The sequence below is a fragment of the Chenopodium quinoa genome, unplaced genomic scaffold (genome assembly GCF_001683475.1).
Source record: "Chenopodium quinoa cultivar QQ74 unplaced genomic scaffold, ASM168347v1, whole genome shotgun sequence".
In the NCBI taxonomy this organism is placed as follows: Eukaryota; Viridiplantae; Streptophyta; class Magnoliopsida; order Caryophyllales; family Amaranthaceae; genus Chenopodium; species Chenopodium quinoa.
In genome coordinates, this window is record NW_018743946.1 from 3,881,619 (window position 1) to 3,897,840 (window position 16,222).

The 16,222-nt window shown below is 34.0% G+C and overlaps 1 protein-coding gene and 1 pseudogene across 2 annotated transcripts; one reads left to right on the forward strand and one right to left on the reverse strand.

Annotated features, from left to right (window-relative positions):
* The first annotated feature begins 1,375 nt into the window (after positions 1-1,375).
* LOC110689017 (probable mitochondrial saccharopine dehydrogenase-like oxidoreductase At5g39410) lies at positions 1,376-10,748 on the forward strand. Of its 2 annotated transcripts, none has more exons than XM_021865767.1 (3): positions 1,376-3,637; positions 5,751-6,436; positions 10,433-10,748. In XM_021865767.1, the coding sequence occupies exons 1-3, from the start codon at positions 2,957-2,959 to the stop codon at positions 10,473-10,475; spliced, it is 1,410 nt and encodes a 469-aa protein (XP_021721459.1). In that variant the 5' UTR covers positions 1,376-2,956; the 3' UTR covers positions 10,476-10,748. The 2 variants fall into 2 exon arrangements, with proteins under 2 accessions (XP_021721459.1, XP_021721460.1); XM_021865768.1 differs by having other exon boundaries at positions 10,442-10,748.
* LOC110689018 lies at positions 6,444-9,206 on the reverse strand (annotated as a pseudogene).
* Positions 10,749-16,222: the final 5,474 nt, after the last annotated feature.

Genomic DNA, 16,222 nt, shown 5'->3' on the forward strand with positions numbered 1-16,222 from the left:
GCACCCGCCTGGGAGGCACCCCGCTCCAGAGTCTCTCTGGGCCGGATGCGCTTGATTCTGAGAGAGCCGTCATCGGCTGTAAAGGTTTCGACCTGGGGATCTTCATCCTCCTGGTCTGTAAAGACTTCTTGGTCTTCGCCCAGACGGTTAAGGGGTACAGACTCTTGAACCATCTTCGAGGTACTCTCCCCACAGACGGCGCCAAATGTTTTGGGTGTTTTTGTCCCTCGGGAGAGTTACAACACGAAAACTAATCCGGCGGGAGCTGTACCTGCAAAAACAAACGGAGACACCGGTTGGGTGGTGCTCCGCCTCCGACGCACAAGTTAGAAACTTGTAGAATGAGAAAACGATGCGGAAATTTAGGTGGGTATCTGCTCGGATTCCAAGCTCAGATGTCTCTATCACAGGGACTGTTTGTAATAAATGGTAAAAACCTCCTCTCAAAAAGAGGGACATCTCCCTATTCATAAGGTCTTTGGGATTTGTGCCCCTGATTAGGTCACTGAGCCCTAATCATTGGTGGGCTGCGCTGCTTTGCAGCTTTCTCGGGATTTGGGCCTGAAGGCCGCCTTTTTCCCCCTAATTTCTGGAGTGACACGTGTCAAACAGAGATTGGTCCACTTTGGGCCAACCTGAAGCTGACACGTGTCGTCCTCTGGTTGGACCACGTGGCGGGGTAAAATTACCCTAAACACTTTTCATCTCCTAAATTAAAATAAAGTAATAGTAAAAAAAAAAGTTGAGCTAATTAGTTCACGTTTTATATATATATATATATATATATATATATATATATATATATATATTTCACGTTATATCTATTTCACGTTATATCTATATATATAGTGTGGATTTCTAAAGAAATGGGCATATGAAAACGAAAATTGGATATAGTTTAGGGGAAAAAAAAAAAAAAAAAACTTGAAAAGTTTCTGAAACAATTCCTCCATTTTTCCTTCAACCCCATCAACAATGGTGGAAGAAACCCACCTCTCAGCAGCTCGGCTCCACCACCATACGACCTCATAATCCTCAAAACAATCCCTCGCATTCCTCAACTCTTGTTGTTCCCCTCTCAATTAGGTCGAAACCCCACAAAACTCGCTCAATCTCTTGGACAATTGTGAGGAGCCTGAGTTTGATTCGGTTGATAAGGGTTGTTTGGTGGTTTCTGCTTGTGGGTTTAATTCGGTTACGGATGAATTGGGGTTGTTGTTTAATTCTCACCAATGGGTTTCGCCTTTGGCGCCGAATACTATTTAGGCTTACTTGAGCTTGGAGAGTAAAGGATTTTGGGTAATTTTGCTGTTCTTGATGTTGCAAATGCTGATTCTTTAGACAGCTTCGGTCTCGGCTCGCCCTCAGGTTGATTTTTTTATTTTATTTTATTCTATTTTTCGTATGATTTAATTATAATATGGGAGTTTTGTTGCTCTTGTTATTTGATTATATGAGTATAAGAATTGACTAATTTAGCATGTTTATAGGACGAGGAAGCGAATGTGGTTCAATTTTGTTGTTATTTAATGCCATTATTGATTACTTTTCCGCTCTCTTTTAATCGCAACGGGGGATGCATATTATTTGTGGGAAGGGACCCATGTGTTGAAGAGAGATTGAGATAATCATTGGCCAAATAAAGTATTGTTAACTTTCCATAAAGAAGTGCGTTGTGATTAAAAAAAATGGGAGGAAGTATTTGCTTTTGTAGGGATGTGATTTTTTTTATTGGATTTTGACATAATGTATTGTATGCTCCTGCCTTTTGTACCACATGATTATTGTTGGGTATGATCAACAAATGTATAGGAATGTAGGTTGTCTTGTTGTATCTGGACAATATGAAAGTGTTTTATGTGAATCCTTTAGGCTGTGCTTTCATGGGATAAACTTTTCTAGTTTTTTGAATGTGTTTCCTAATTTGGTGTTTTGGGCATCGTCGATCTTAGTTTATGGTTGATTCTTCAATTGAGTCAATTTTTTGACAGTAGTATGGCTTGAACAGATTAATTATGTGGATTGAGTGACTGATATATTTATCCAACAAGAGCAGCTAGCGCTGCAATTTATTATGGTTCTTAAAAACTACTTGGGGAAGTTTAGATCCTATTCTGTCAATCTATGCTAAGATTATCGAATGAGCGGGGTTTGTGATGGCATAGATTATTTTAAAGTTTATTTCTTGCACGCTTATTCATTAACACCTGGCCTTGATTATGTCTATTGAGTAAGATGTGTCTAGAGGCGTAAACAAGAGTTTTATTGCAGTGGTTGGTGAAATGAAGTTTGAATTTCTTAGCCCTGATAACGTGCACAATTAATTAGGGAAACTATGATATCTTGTTGGACAATAGTGGCTGTTAAGGTACTGAGTTGTTGACTGTAGGCTTGCTTTGGTTACTTTAGGAGTACGTAGTAGTGTTAACATTAATATTGGGGACATGGAGAGGTTGTTAGAAGTATAATTTAGTGGGTCATGTATCTACCATAAATAAGGGAAATAGTGTAAGTTTTCAATATTAAAAAAGGGTAAGGAATATATATTTAATTTGAAAACACCTTGATTTAAGTATTAAGAAATGCCTTGTTTTACGTGCTTCATTTGTGAGCCGCAATTAATGGTTTTGGGTATCATTTTGGCTCTTATTGCCAACATTTGTGTCGAAATTGGTAAAAAAAAATATTGAATTGCATATAAGAAAAATGCTTCTAAGTGAGGTGTAACAAAATTGCAAAAAAAAAAAAAAAGTAGTTCAATTTGCGTGCAAGAAAATGCCAATGTTTGTGAGATGCAAACGTGTAGTAGTTGGTGGGGGCAGGTATTCTTTCCATATGTCATAGACTCATAGCATCATACAAATTAAACAAATCACTTAAAGAAAATAAAAACTAACTAATCACAAAACAATCCCTCCATTTTTTCCTTCAAAGTTCAAGTTCAAACCCATAAAAAATGGCGGCAGAAACCCACCTCTCAACCCCACCACCATACGACATCATCATCCTCGGTGCGTCAGGCTTCACTGGCAAATACGTCCTCAAAGAATCCCTCAAATTCCTCAACTCTTCTTCTTCTTCTTCCCCTCTCAAATCCCTCGCAATCGCAAGTCGAAACCCCACAAAACTAGCTCAATCTCTTTCATGGGCATCCCACCCAAACCCACCTCCCAACATCACAATCCTCACTGCACATACTTTGAACTTCGATTCGCTCCTTCACATCGCTTCCTTAACTAAACTCATCCTAAATTGTGTAGGACCCTTCCGCCTTCATGGCGATCCAGTGGTTCGAGCTTGCCTCGAGACTCGCACCGATTACTTGGACATTTGTGGGGAACCTGAGTTTATGGAGAAGATGGAGGTTCAATATCATGATCAGGCGTTTGATAAGGGTTGTTTGGTGGTTTCTGCTTGTGGGTTTGATTCGGTTCCGGCTGAATTGGGGTTGTTGTTTAATTCTCGCCAATGGGTTTCACCTTCGGCGCCGAATACTGTTGAGGCTTACTTGAGCTTGGAGAGTGATAAAAGGATTGTGGGTAATTTTGCTACTTATGAGTCTGCTGTTCTTGGTGTTGCTAATGCTGATTCTCTTAGACTGTTGAGGCGGTCTCGTCCCAAGAAGGCTCGTCCTCAGGTTGATTTATTTTGGTGTTTTTCGTATGATTTAATTATAATTTGGGAGTTTTATTGCTTGATTTGATTATAGTAGTATAAGAATTGACTAAACTAGCATGATTATAGAACGAGGAAGCAAATGTGATTACTTGATGCAATTATTGATTACATTCCCCACTCTCTTTTAATTGCAATGTGGGAATGCACATTTTGTGAGAAAGGACTGGGAGATAAAAAGGGACTTGTGTGATGAGGTATGAATACTTAGCAATTCGAAAACAAAAACCCTTTCGAAGAGCTTCAACAGTCCAACTGTTATCATTTTTATTCATGCTTACCTCCTTTAAGCGTACCATCTGAGAAGAAGTACATATTCTCTGATTTTGCAAGCTACTACAGACATATTACAGCTTGTGCTAGATAGTTAAATACTCCATACAGTTTTCTGTCATTATTTGTTGTTATGGAATTATGGAGTACCAATATTGCCTATATGTGTCATACTGAGTAGTGTTAATGTTACATTTCCGTTCTTTACTATGGGTCACATTTCTAATTTAGTGCTTCTGCTTCTCAAAATTGAGACAACAGTAGTTTGAACACATAGAACTTCAAATTACGAACTAGAATTATGTTACGTAGTCTAGCTTAATTACCCCCACTCACATGTGGTCGATTATTGAGAAGAGGCAGTATTAGATCTAAAATGAGCTGATTTTCCCGATTGAGAAAGATGTATAACATAAATTTAATTATTTTCAAATTCTCCTATAAACCAAGACTTGAAAACCTTATCCCTTCCCCTCTTCTTTCAAGTATCTCCATAATTGCTACCGTGAGAGATAGACACTTACCATTATTAGCATTACCCAACCTCGTGGTCTAAGTTCAATGGGTCTGGGTCTGGGTCTGGGTCTGGGTCTATTTTTTCTGTATGTTTTTCCTAATTTAGTTGTTTGGGCTCCATTGAATTCTTATTTGGAAGAAACTTTTCTGTATGTTTTTCCTGATTTAGTTGTTTGGGCTCCATTGATTTCTTAGTTGGGAGAAACTTTTCTGTATGTTTTTCCTAGTTTAGTTGTTTGAGCTCCATTGATTTCTCAGTTTAATTTCGTGAATTGAGTTGCTGATATATTTATCCAACATGGGCAGCTAGTGCTGCAATTTGTTAACTACTTTTGCAAGTTTACGTCTTTTTTTTTCAATCTGCAAATATTATCCGGGTTGAAGGGGTTGTGGTGGAAAGGGTTGTTTTTGAAGTTTTATTTCATATACTTGATGTTGCGTATTGCTTTCTTGGGTAGAATGTTTGTGGAGGAGCAAGAAGGTTTGTACTCCGTAGTGGATTATTACGTGGAAAGATCTTTGAATTTCTTAGCCCTTGTCACAAGCTAAGTCATTTTATAGGTATATATGTGCACAAAGAAATTATGGTTTTCTGTCAGACAATATACAAAGTAATTCATATAGTTTTTGTTAGGGTGCTGAGTTGTTGACATGCTCTGGTTACTTCAAGAGTACATAACAGTTAATTGCTGCTCTTATTAGTATATGGGACATGAGATATATAGAGATAATCCAATTAAGTGAAGATATTCCTTAAGTCTGTTTTTGCATGGCAATTGAAATATTAGTATATTGTAAATTTGGTGTTAGCAGGAGGTCAAAGAACTGACTGAATGAGTCTAATTATATGTTGCATAAAATAAAAGTATATAATCCTTATAAATACTTTAGTAGTATTCATTAGTTTTGTAGTTTCTGGTACATGCTTCAGTCTTACTTCAAATTAAGAGTGTATCTGGTGTAAACCCTGGAGCTTTTTGAAATTGAAATGAAATTAATTCTCTCTACTCGTAAAGCACTGTTCAGACGTGAACCTTGTAAAGCATATATTTTGTACTCATTTGACTATTTCTAATTTTAATGATGGGGAACAATAGTTTTTGGTTTTGCTCTCTTATCCTTGCTTTCATGTGCCTTTTGTTGAGAACATTTTTGTAAAAGGGAAAATGTTTACTTTATTTAATCTGAAAGGGGAGGAGGAATTGATGGTTGGTGGGCGGTTGAATTACTCTTTCTGTTTCAGAGTTTCTACAAGACTAAGAGCTAACTCATTCTTATTCTCGCAGATTACAGGTCCTCCTCCTAGAGGATCGACAATTGAACAACAAAAAGAGGTTGGCCTTTGGGCTGTGAGGCTACCTTCAGCAGATTCTGCCGTTGTACAAAGAACCCTTGCCATACTGACTCAAAATCCCAGTGGACTTCGTGGGGTGAATGAGAGTGCTGATAAAATAGCTGAGAGAGAGACATTTTGGTCAACTGTGAAGCCAGCGCATTTCGGGGTGAAGATTGGCACCAAATCATTGCTAGGCATCTCGAAATTTATCACTGTGGGTGTGTTCATTGGGCTCTTGGGTAAATTTTCCTTTGGAAGGTGGCTGCTTCTAAAATTTCCCTCAGTTTTCAGTCTTGGGGGGTTCAGGAAGCAGGGCCCCACTGAAGCCGAGGTTAGTAATGCAAGCTTCAAAATGTGGTTTGTTGGTCACGGCTTTAGTGACAGCAGTACTGCATCCCTGGAAAACAAAAAACCTGACACTGAAATAATCACTACAGTTATGGGACCAGAGATTGGTTACGTAACCACCCCAATTATTTTGGTTCAGTGTGCTCTTATTACCCTTAATCAGAGACAAAATCTGCCAAAAGGAGGCGTTCTTACCCCTGGAATTGTTTTTGGACCAACTGATCTTCAAGAACGGCTTCAACAGAATGGAATATCATTTAATCTGATATCCAAACGTGCTTTGTCTTTGTAAGTGGTACTCATTTCCTTCCCACTTTAATTTTTAGATTTCATATCTGCTTTTAAATAAGATGTTGTGTGAAAGTAGATAATAGCTCATAACTGTAACAGAACACATTGAACTTTCGAGATTCAGAATTAATGCTTTCTATATTCAGAACACAGTGAACTTTTACTTGAAATATTGGAAACTTGTGACGATAAAATTGTGGAACATGTTAACATAATAGGATAGTTTAGAGAAAAATCTGTTTTAAGAAGATTTCGTTATTGTTGGGACTATCCTTAATTAATAGATAGGCCATATAGTTGAGACCTTTTTTATAATTTTTTTTTATTTTTTATTATTTTCTGATCACTGCCTTTGTCTCAAGTAGTCCAGCTTAAGAAGAAAGAAATACAACTGCAAGACAATTTATTAGGAAGGACCCTCCACCCATATAACACTTAAAAACTCAAGCATAACATAATACTAGATAAGCAGTTGTTAAAGGAACTTATAAACACACAGCCTACTGGCTTTTATCTCCAATAATAGTCTCAAACATTTTTCTTGAGCTTCCATTCTTTTCCCAAGCTTTCGTAGCTTCATCCCCAACTTTTGTTGCACTGCTCCTTAGCTTCTCACTCGTCATAATCTCTTGTATTTTCACTGCAATCTCTTCCCCTTTCACCAATCTTACTCCACTCCAACCCCAGCTTCTTTCCCATATTCCTAATCCTGCCTTCTCCACAACTCCAGCATTGACCCTTTGATCACCATGTAGGGGCCAAGCAAGCAAAGGTACTCCTCTTTGAGCAGCTTCCATGACCGAGTTCCATCCACAGTGAGTTAAGAACCCTCCTATGGCCGGATGTGCAAGGATCTCCTCTTGATTCACCCATTTTCTTAAAATTAACCCTCTTTCCTTAGTGTTCTCAAAAAATGTTTCACTTAGCAAGTCTCTGAGCTCTTCTTTATCTTCTTTGTCAACTACTGTTGTCTTGATCACCCATAAAAATCTCAACCCACTCCTCTCAAGCCCATCCCCTATTTCTCTTATCTGGTCTTTGCTCATTGCTGTTCTGCTTCCAAAGGAGACATACACAACAGATTTTGATGGTTGGTTGTCCAGCCATGGTATGTTATTGCCTGTACAAATTACGGGTGTACAATAATATTTCAATTAGCTATTCATATTATAATCTTGATCACCCTATTTACTAATATATAGTGGTAAATGTCATGATTTTAATTGTTATTAGTTTAATCTCAATGTATATTATTAAATTATCAAACTTTAATATTTTTAATACTATATAATAATCTTTCAAAAAAAAAAAAAAAAAAACTATATAATAAAAGATGTAGAAGGCCAAAATAAGTTTATAAACAATGTAAAGTTAAAATGATGCATCTATGACAAACAGAAATAGCATTAAATTTTTTTTCCCCGTGGGTATATATTACTAGTATTTGACAACAACCGGTAAGTACTTATTCTCACAATGTGGGGGGGGGGGGGCATTTTATTTTTAGAATAAGTCCATAATACGGACTTTTAAATATATAGTACATTTTTTTTTTCATTTCTTTGTTTTGAAATTTAGAACAAGTCTGTAATGCTTAAAAAAATCATTTATTTAAATTAAATAACACAACTATTACTAATGCATGGGTGAAATTTGCAATTAATAAGTCAACAAATGTGCTCTAATCCTCTCAAAGAATATTTAATAGTACTTCTTATGTCAAATTGATAGGGTTTTTTTTTTTTTTTTTTTTTTTTTTTTTTTTGATACTTATGTATCTAAATCAACAATTTATATATCAAATTATCAATGTGATTAGGTGGTTCATTTATTTATTTATCATAAGTCAACAAAATATGGCTAATCAGAGTTCAATCATGTATTGAATAATATAATAAATGTTTTTGATAGAAAATTCTTCAGCAAAATTTTACTTACCATTTATTGACCCATTTGGAATGAATGCTCCAACTGGGAAAACTGACGGTAGACTTGGAAGAACCTTGCCATTTTGAAGGGCTGAGATTGATTCAGGTTCAAATAAGTCAAAGCTGTTGGGTACAATACCCTTAGCATCTTGAAGATACCTACAACTTGTCTCTATGAGTCGAGTGAACATATGGTCTGTATTAGAAAATATAGGTGGAATGTCGTCTCCTGCTAGTGGAGCTAAACCCGGTATCACAACATCATCACCCCTTGTTACTCGAAGATGAGTAAGACTAGTCATGAAAGAGAAGAACCTAGCAGAAGAGGTAATGACATTTTAGTTTGGGATGCCGAGGTCATAGATTGGCTTGTTGATACCTGATGCGAACATCAGGTCAGAGAATAAAGCTGAGGGTGGAGGAGAGAGTGTGGAGATGTGGCGAACGAGGAGGTGTGCAGAACGGGAGACTGCATCATATTGGAGGAAAAAAGGGTCTTGGACGTTGGAGTTTGAAGATGGTTCACAAGGAAGGATGTGGAATTCTGAGGCGGTAATGTGAGGGTGTGTGGATAAGAAGGTGTTGATTTGGTTGGCTTCAGCAAATGATAGAGTGGGGCGGATGATGACAAGGGTGACACTACATGAGTTAGAGGTTAACATGGATGCTAGTCGTAGAAACGGTGTTAAGTGTCCGATGCCTGCGCTTGGGCATACGGCTACATGTGCCGGTCGAGTGGGTGTCAAATCCATTGGGGTTGAGAAGCTGTGGCTTTGGTAGGATTTTTTTCAAGCAGATTACTCTGTTTGCCTTAGCTTAATATACTTGGGATGAGTAGGTAGTGAATTCAACGTTAGACTTGGAAGAAGTTTGCCTTAGTTTATTACTTAAAGAGTTAGGTGGTGTGGCAAATTTGCTGGGTATTGAGGCGGACGTGCATGTATTTAAGTATGGTGGATTGTTTTTTTTTATAAAGTACAGTACAAATCTTGGACCTATGACTTCTGAAATTAATGTATTGTCAGCAAATTATAGGAAATGGAGTGCTTTATTGAAGAATTCTTGGACTCTAATTGTTAGAGTCATTTGGGGATAATTGTACATTCACTTTTACCGCACTTGAAAAAAAAATAACGTCATAATACATGCTGGTATTTCATTGTACTGTAGATAGTATCTCCATGATACCAACCACCTTATTCAGTGATACCAACGAACGTAAAAATGTTTTGTTGATATCAATATGATTTGTAGTTGGTATCATGTGAAATACCAACATGTGCTCTTAGAGTCATTAACAATTAGAGTCCAAGAATTCCTCCACCTTATTATTGTTAATATCTTGTCAGTAGGCTTGTAGGTAAGAATTCCTCAGTTTTTAAAATATTATACTCCATACTATGAACATTGAAGAATTATATTGGAAAATTCTAAATGTCGCCTTCAAGATTGGAAAATTTTATGTGGTGGAAAAAAACTTTGGCCATAATTTCTGGTGACTCAAGATTTGATTAATTTTATGTAGTGTCCTTATTTCATTAAATGTGATCAACCAATGGAGACCAATGTGTCTGAGTTGACTTTTGAATTTGATCCTTATTATGCATATAATCGTCTATTTGGAATAATTATGCTCCAATTATGCTGAATTTATTATTGTGTGTATGTTAATTAGGGTCCAAAATTCTAAATTAGGAATCTAAATTTAATTAAGTTAAATTCCTTCTAAATTTAATTAAGTTAAACTCTAATTTTCCCCTAAAAATTTACGAGTAGGAAAGTTAAATTCAAATTTCACCACCAAATTTCTTGAGCTTCAAATAAATTTGATGTCCATTGATGTCCCTTTCACTATAAGGATTTGATTGCTACATGATATAATTTTTAAAATTGTCATTTGTCAATTTTTGAAGGGACAACATTTACTTTTTAGATTTTTGTTAATAATGTTTTATTTGACTTCATGTATTTATTGATTTGACTTCATGCCATTTCCCTTATTGTAATTGACACCGGAATCATGATAAACTTATTGATCAGTGTTTATAATTTTTTTGGTGGCAAGGATACATAGGCCTCAAAATGAAATTTTAGCCTCCAATCTTTGAAGAAATTGGCACCAATGATCCAAGCAACGGAATTGTATTCATTTTCGGAGGCTCCGTTTAGTTTGGTTGAAAACATGCATGATGGGAGTAATTACATTCATTTCAACAAATGTATTGGTCAAAATAATACATTAAAAACAAATAACAGAGGATAACATCATTACTCTCCCTTTTTTTTAAGTTCTCGTTTTATTTATACTACAAGCTAAGAGACGCACACAATACGTGCGTGTGCAATATAAGTAAAATACCAAGCTTGATTTTGTTTTTCCACTATATTATCTCCTTAATTCTAATTAAAAAAATATTAGTGAATTTAAAAATTGTTAATAAAATATGATAAAAAAAAAATATGATGATGATACGTAAGGAAAATATATAATTTGATTTTCCTCAAAAAAAAAGTTAAAAAAAGAAAAGATGGTAGAATTTTTATTTTTAAGTTTTTTTTTTTTTTTTTTTTTTTTTTTTTTTTTTTTTTTTTTTTTTAAAAAAAAAAAAGAAGCTAAAAGGTGTATTTTGGAAAAGTGAAATTTATCACCCAAAACCCCCCTTTCACTTTATATATAGGATATTTGCCAATAAACATCTTAGATAATTATTTTGAGTTATGTAAAAATTATTTAAATTTGATAATTTTAGCATGAGACAAATTTAACAAGACTCCATGTAATTATTTTATTTCTTATGTATTGGGACTAATTAAAAATGTTTCACACATCATAAAATCATAAATAGTTACAAGAACATCAAAAGCAATGGGAGCGAGTTTTATTTTATTTTTTTATTGAGCTCAAATTCCAAATTTACTAATCCAACACCATAATAAGAAAAAAACCTCGATTTGTGTGAACATACAAAACGAGGCATTTCTGATCATTTTTTGTCAATTTTGACCTCAAATTGGTCTCGTAGAACTAAAGTGTCCCCCTAAACCTATGAAAAACATCTTTTGCGCACAAAATTCGGAGGAATTTTTTTTAAACCGTTAGATTTAACAGTTTTCTTGACGTTTGGTGGTAAAAAACAATTTTTAGAAAATTTTTTTGGTGGTAAAATGAAAGTTTTAGAAGTTTTGGTGGTAAAAAAACAATTTTTTGATTTTTTTTGGTGGTAAAAGTCAAAATTTCCTAAAAATATAAATTATTTCAAGATATGAGAGGAAATCAATAGCCTATTTAGACTAAATTTACAAATTCTTTCAAGATAAGAATCGAATCAATAGCCTCTTTAGACTAAAATTATAAATTCAATAAAGATAGGGATCAAATCAATAGCCTCTTTTAGGTGTGAAACAATTTATTGAACAATGGTGATCAAATTAACAACTTTCTCTTTCATATAAACTCTTTTCTTCAAACCATAAAACTCTATGTATGGCTGTAAGCTTTGTTTTCATTAATGTGTATTAAGTTGTCGTTTAGAAAAATATTTTCCATTCAAACTTTAACTATGTAATAGTGATCCAATCCAAACTTGACTCAACCAAGTAGTGATTTGATTTGTATTTTTTTCAACTTGAGTTTGACTTGATCATGAGATTGACCCAACTTGAAGTTTATCACACATTATAACTTTCAGCCCAAAATTTATCCCGCATCTAAAAGGCATTAAATTCAAAATAAAACTTCTATCAAATGTTTCAAAGCAAAATTCAACTTAAATCAAACCCATCCAATGGTAAAACATCCTAACATGACTTGAACCAAATTTGCCTCAACCTGAATGCGATCCCGAAATAAGGACAACTTGACCCAACATAACTCGATCTAAACATGTAATAATGATCCAAAAGTGATAATTGTATTAAGAATTGACCATATTAGTAATAAAAAAAGACCCTTAGCAATAAATTGGTAAAAAAAAAAAAAAAACTCAAGCGACAATTTGATTAAAAAAAAAAAAACCTAACCCTAAGCGACAATTTGGTAAAAAAAAAAAAAAAAAAAAAACTAACCCTAAGCGACAATTTGGTAAATAATATAAACTCAGGCAACAATTAACCCAAAAAATACAAAATTTTCCGATAAATTACTCGCGAATGCTTAACTTAGTTTGTTTTTCGTGATTTTTTTTACCAATCCTTTTTATGAAAATAACAATTTCAATAAAAAAAAATATTAGTATAAATTTTCATTTAAGTTTCATACCCTTATTAACGATTTTTTTTTAAAAAAAGGGGTTGGAAATAAATTTGATATCGAAATCTAGCAAAATATAAAGGGGGTGACATATTAATTCAAAATTTTGAATAGGAAAAATAAATTTTAAAACAAAAAAACAAATTATATTAGGATTTTTAAAGAGTTTGTCGGAAAAAATTAGATTTTTTTGGTCTTAATGTCGCCAAATTTATTGTTTTTATCAAATTTTCGCATATGATTAACTTTTTTTACCAAATTGTTGCCGGAGTATTTTTACCAAATTGTCGTTATGGGTCTTCTTTATGAGAAAATATATGTGGCATATTAACAGGTTTCGTTTATATGAGGGTTAAGGTGTCCTTTCCGCCTACTTAGAAAGGGTAAAGTTGTCAAGATGCACGAAGTCCATCTAACAGAGTAGCAACAAACTACCGACCGACATCTCCGTCAAGTCTCCACAACTCACCATTAACAAGATCTCAAATCTCAAACAATGATTAACACCTACCAATTAGGGTTGATTATGCCCTTATTTAATGTAATTTTCTTAGGGTTTTTCGTTAAATTCGGCGGCTTAACACCTACCAATTAGGGTTGAGCATGGCTTAGCAATTTAAGATCTTGCCATCAGCGAAGCTGGGAAGATGGTGTTGCTAGGTTGAGCATGGTTGAGCACTTAACACTGACGAAGGAGAAGAGGAAAAAGAAGACAACAGAATAAAAAAAATAAAAAATTAATTTCACCTCTTATATTTACAAAATTGCCATCATATTAACGTAGCATGTTAATATGACATATTAGCTGGGGGGAAGCACTTTTTTTATTTACCAATGTGGTCAATTGGTCATTGTGTTAGTATCCCAATTGACAAATCTTTTTGCGAGTTGTGAATTCGAATCTAAAAGTGGCAACTCGAGGCCTTCGGGTACTACTGTCAAATATTCTGAATTGAGTTTAAGAAAACTAAATCCTCAAACTTCATTAAAGTACAATCTAATGTCACCTTAATCTTTGACAACCCACCCTTGTACAGCATATCTGCATATATGCCATTTCTTTCAATATGACAAAATTCTGGCACCTTAACTCTGTAATCCCCCGTATTTTTAAATATTTTATAAATGAAATTTTATTTTATTTATAATATTTATTTGTACTTTTCCAGAATTTAATTACAAAAGTTTCAAATTATTAATATTGGTCAAAAATTATTTTAGCACAAACTATTTTATGAACCTATGTTCTACAATTCATGATCATACAAACAAAGCCTAGTCTATTTCATTTACCTAATTGGCCCAATAATTTTAAGAGGCCCAATCTTCTTACTTACCCTACGACATTCTCTCCTATAAATACCCCATTAATCCCCAAAAATTTCCCACACAAAAAAAGGTTAGTCTTATTTTCTCTCTCTTTTGTTTTATTAATTTGTATAATTATAATTATTGATTTATGGATTTTGATTTTTTTTTTGAAAGAATATGGATTTTGATTTTATTGTTTGAAAGTAATTTAATTAGTATCAAGTGTTATTTTGATTATTAAACTTTATAATTTCAGATTTTATAAGTGTCATAATTTTCAGATTTTGTAAATTTTATAACCTAGGGTTTTTAATTATTGAAAATCATGATTTTAGGGTTTTTATGAACAATTGATTTAGGGCTTTTATAGTAATGATGTATTGAATTATAACTAATGATTAGTTTAACTTAATTCCAGATTATTTTGAACATGTAAATTCGGGTTTTAATTTTTTGATTTTCGTTCGTTAATATTAATCCCGTTTAAATCCCGGTCAGGATCTGAAATCATCCGATTTTTACAAAAAAGTATTGTTTTTCATGTGGATACGACGTTTTAAGATAGAATCACTACCTTTGGTTGTGTGTACCACCCTATCGTGGCCAAATTCAGCCTCTAAATATGATTTTCGGGCAATTTTTTTATTTTAACTAAGTTTTTTTATACTTAAAATATTATCCTTGAGTTTGATTAATAAAATTAATTATGTTTAAAGTTAATTAAGCATAAATATATATTTTTATTGAAGTTTTAAGTGTTGAAAATAGTTTCTAAGTACTACTTTTGATGTTTTATAAAGAGGGTTTAATCACCCATTAAAAAGGGAGATTATTATTAGGGGTTTTAATATAATTTTCAGATTTTTATTAGACTTTGAACTTGCTGTAATTTCATGTATAAGAGTGTATTTTAAGGTTTTTATGAAGAAAATTTATTGAACTATATATAAGCCTTTAATTTTAACTAAAGGGAAGGTTTAAAGTGTTGTTTGATTTGGATTTTGAAGGTTTTAAAGTAAGTTAGTATTGCTGTAAATTTGATTGATTGGGTATTGATTGAGATGTTATTATTTGGTTTAGGAAAGGAGTTTATTGAAGGTGATTTCTAGTTAGTAAAGTGACATACCAATTCGTTTGCTCAAGGTACGTACAAGTTACGAAACCTTTCTTTTAGGTGCATGTTTAAGGACAAATCGAGAACTTAGTTTCATGTGTAGGGATGACTGAGTTAAATTGTTTGGTTATACATTGTGAATTTCGTATGGCGTGCGCTATTTTATAATGCAAGTATTATTTGTGCTCTAACTATGCAAGGTGCGCTTAAAGGCAAAGGTATGTGATTGGTGTAAAGATTAAATTATTACTCATTCATGATTATGCAAACAGGACGAGTAAAGGAGAAATTCAAGTCTTGTAAGACGAGGTTAAGGTTTTGGGGTGCCTTATGCACTCAAGGTGTTTATACACCGAGGTAGTAAAGGAATAATTAATAAATGTTGTTTGTCACTAATAAATCAAGAATTTAAATTGAGAATTTGCCATGTTTGTTTGAATTGTGTTTGGAATGTTTGTATTGTAATGTATATGAGTCGTCACCAAGTCTAAACCTGTAAATCACGTAAAGTGCAAAATGGATGAGCAATAAAACTCTGGAATGGTGCACATCTGGAGTAATGACAATCAGGGGTTGGGGTACATGGTGTATTAGCTGTGTACTTTTATCGAGGCCGTCTGATCTACGAGTCTCCTATTTCAAATATTATTTTTCTAAAACTAGGAGTTAGGTGAGATCTCATACTAACTACGGTCACGGAGTCGCGCCCGTGGTCGTTTGATGTTTATTAATGTTCCCGAAAAGAGGCATGGGGTTTTTCTTTTATTGATGTTCCAAATGGAGCATGGGTTGGACAACCTTGTCTATTGTGTAATCCAATGAAATAAATAAATGAGTTAGTTAATATCAACTAGTGAAGTCTTAATAAATTTGATAGTTGAGTCATGTGTTGAGTCTATAATTTAATGATGCATGATGATTGATTATTAGTAGCATGTTAGGGATTTCTTAATTTATTTTGCAGCTTGTATGTACTCAGCTTTGCTGATTGCGTGCTTTATGTGTCTCTCTTTGGTCATGGCCTTCGCCTTTCAATGACCCTGTGATGATCCAATTTTTACACTTGTAATATTGGGGAGCAGATTAACCACAGGTTCTTACATACGCAGCATTCGCATCAGAGTTGTGGGATTTTGACTAGAGAGTTGGTTATTATTCGCAGTTTATTTCTTTTCATAAGT

Coding starts and splice junctions, on each gene's coding strand:
- LOC110689017 (XM_021865767.1), top strand. CDS start 2,957: ATGGCGGCAGAAACCCACCTCTCAACCCCACCACCATACGACATCATC. Junction 3,638..5,750: donor CCAAGAAGGCTCGTCCTCAG/GTTGATTTATTT, acceptor TTATTCTCGCAG/ATTACAGGTCCTCCTCCTAG. Junction 6,437..10,432: donor TCCAAACGTGCTTTGTCTTT/GTAAGTGGTACT, acceptor TTTGGTGGCAAG/GATACATAGGCCTCAAAATG.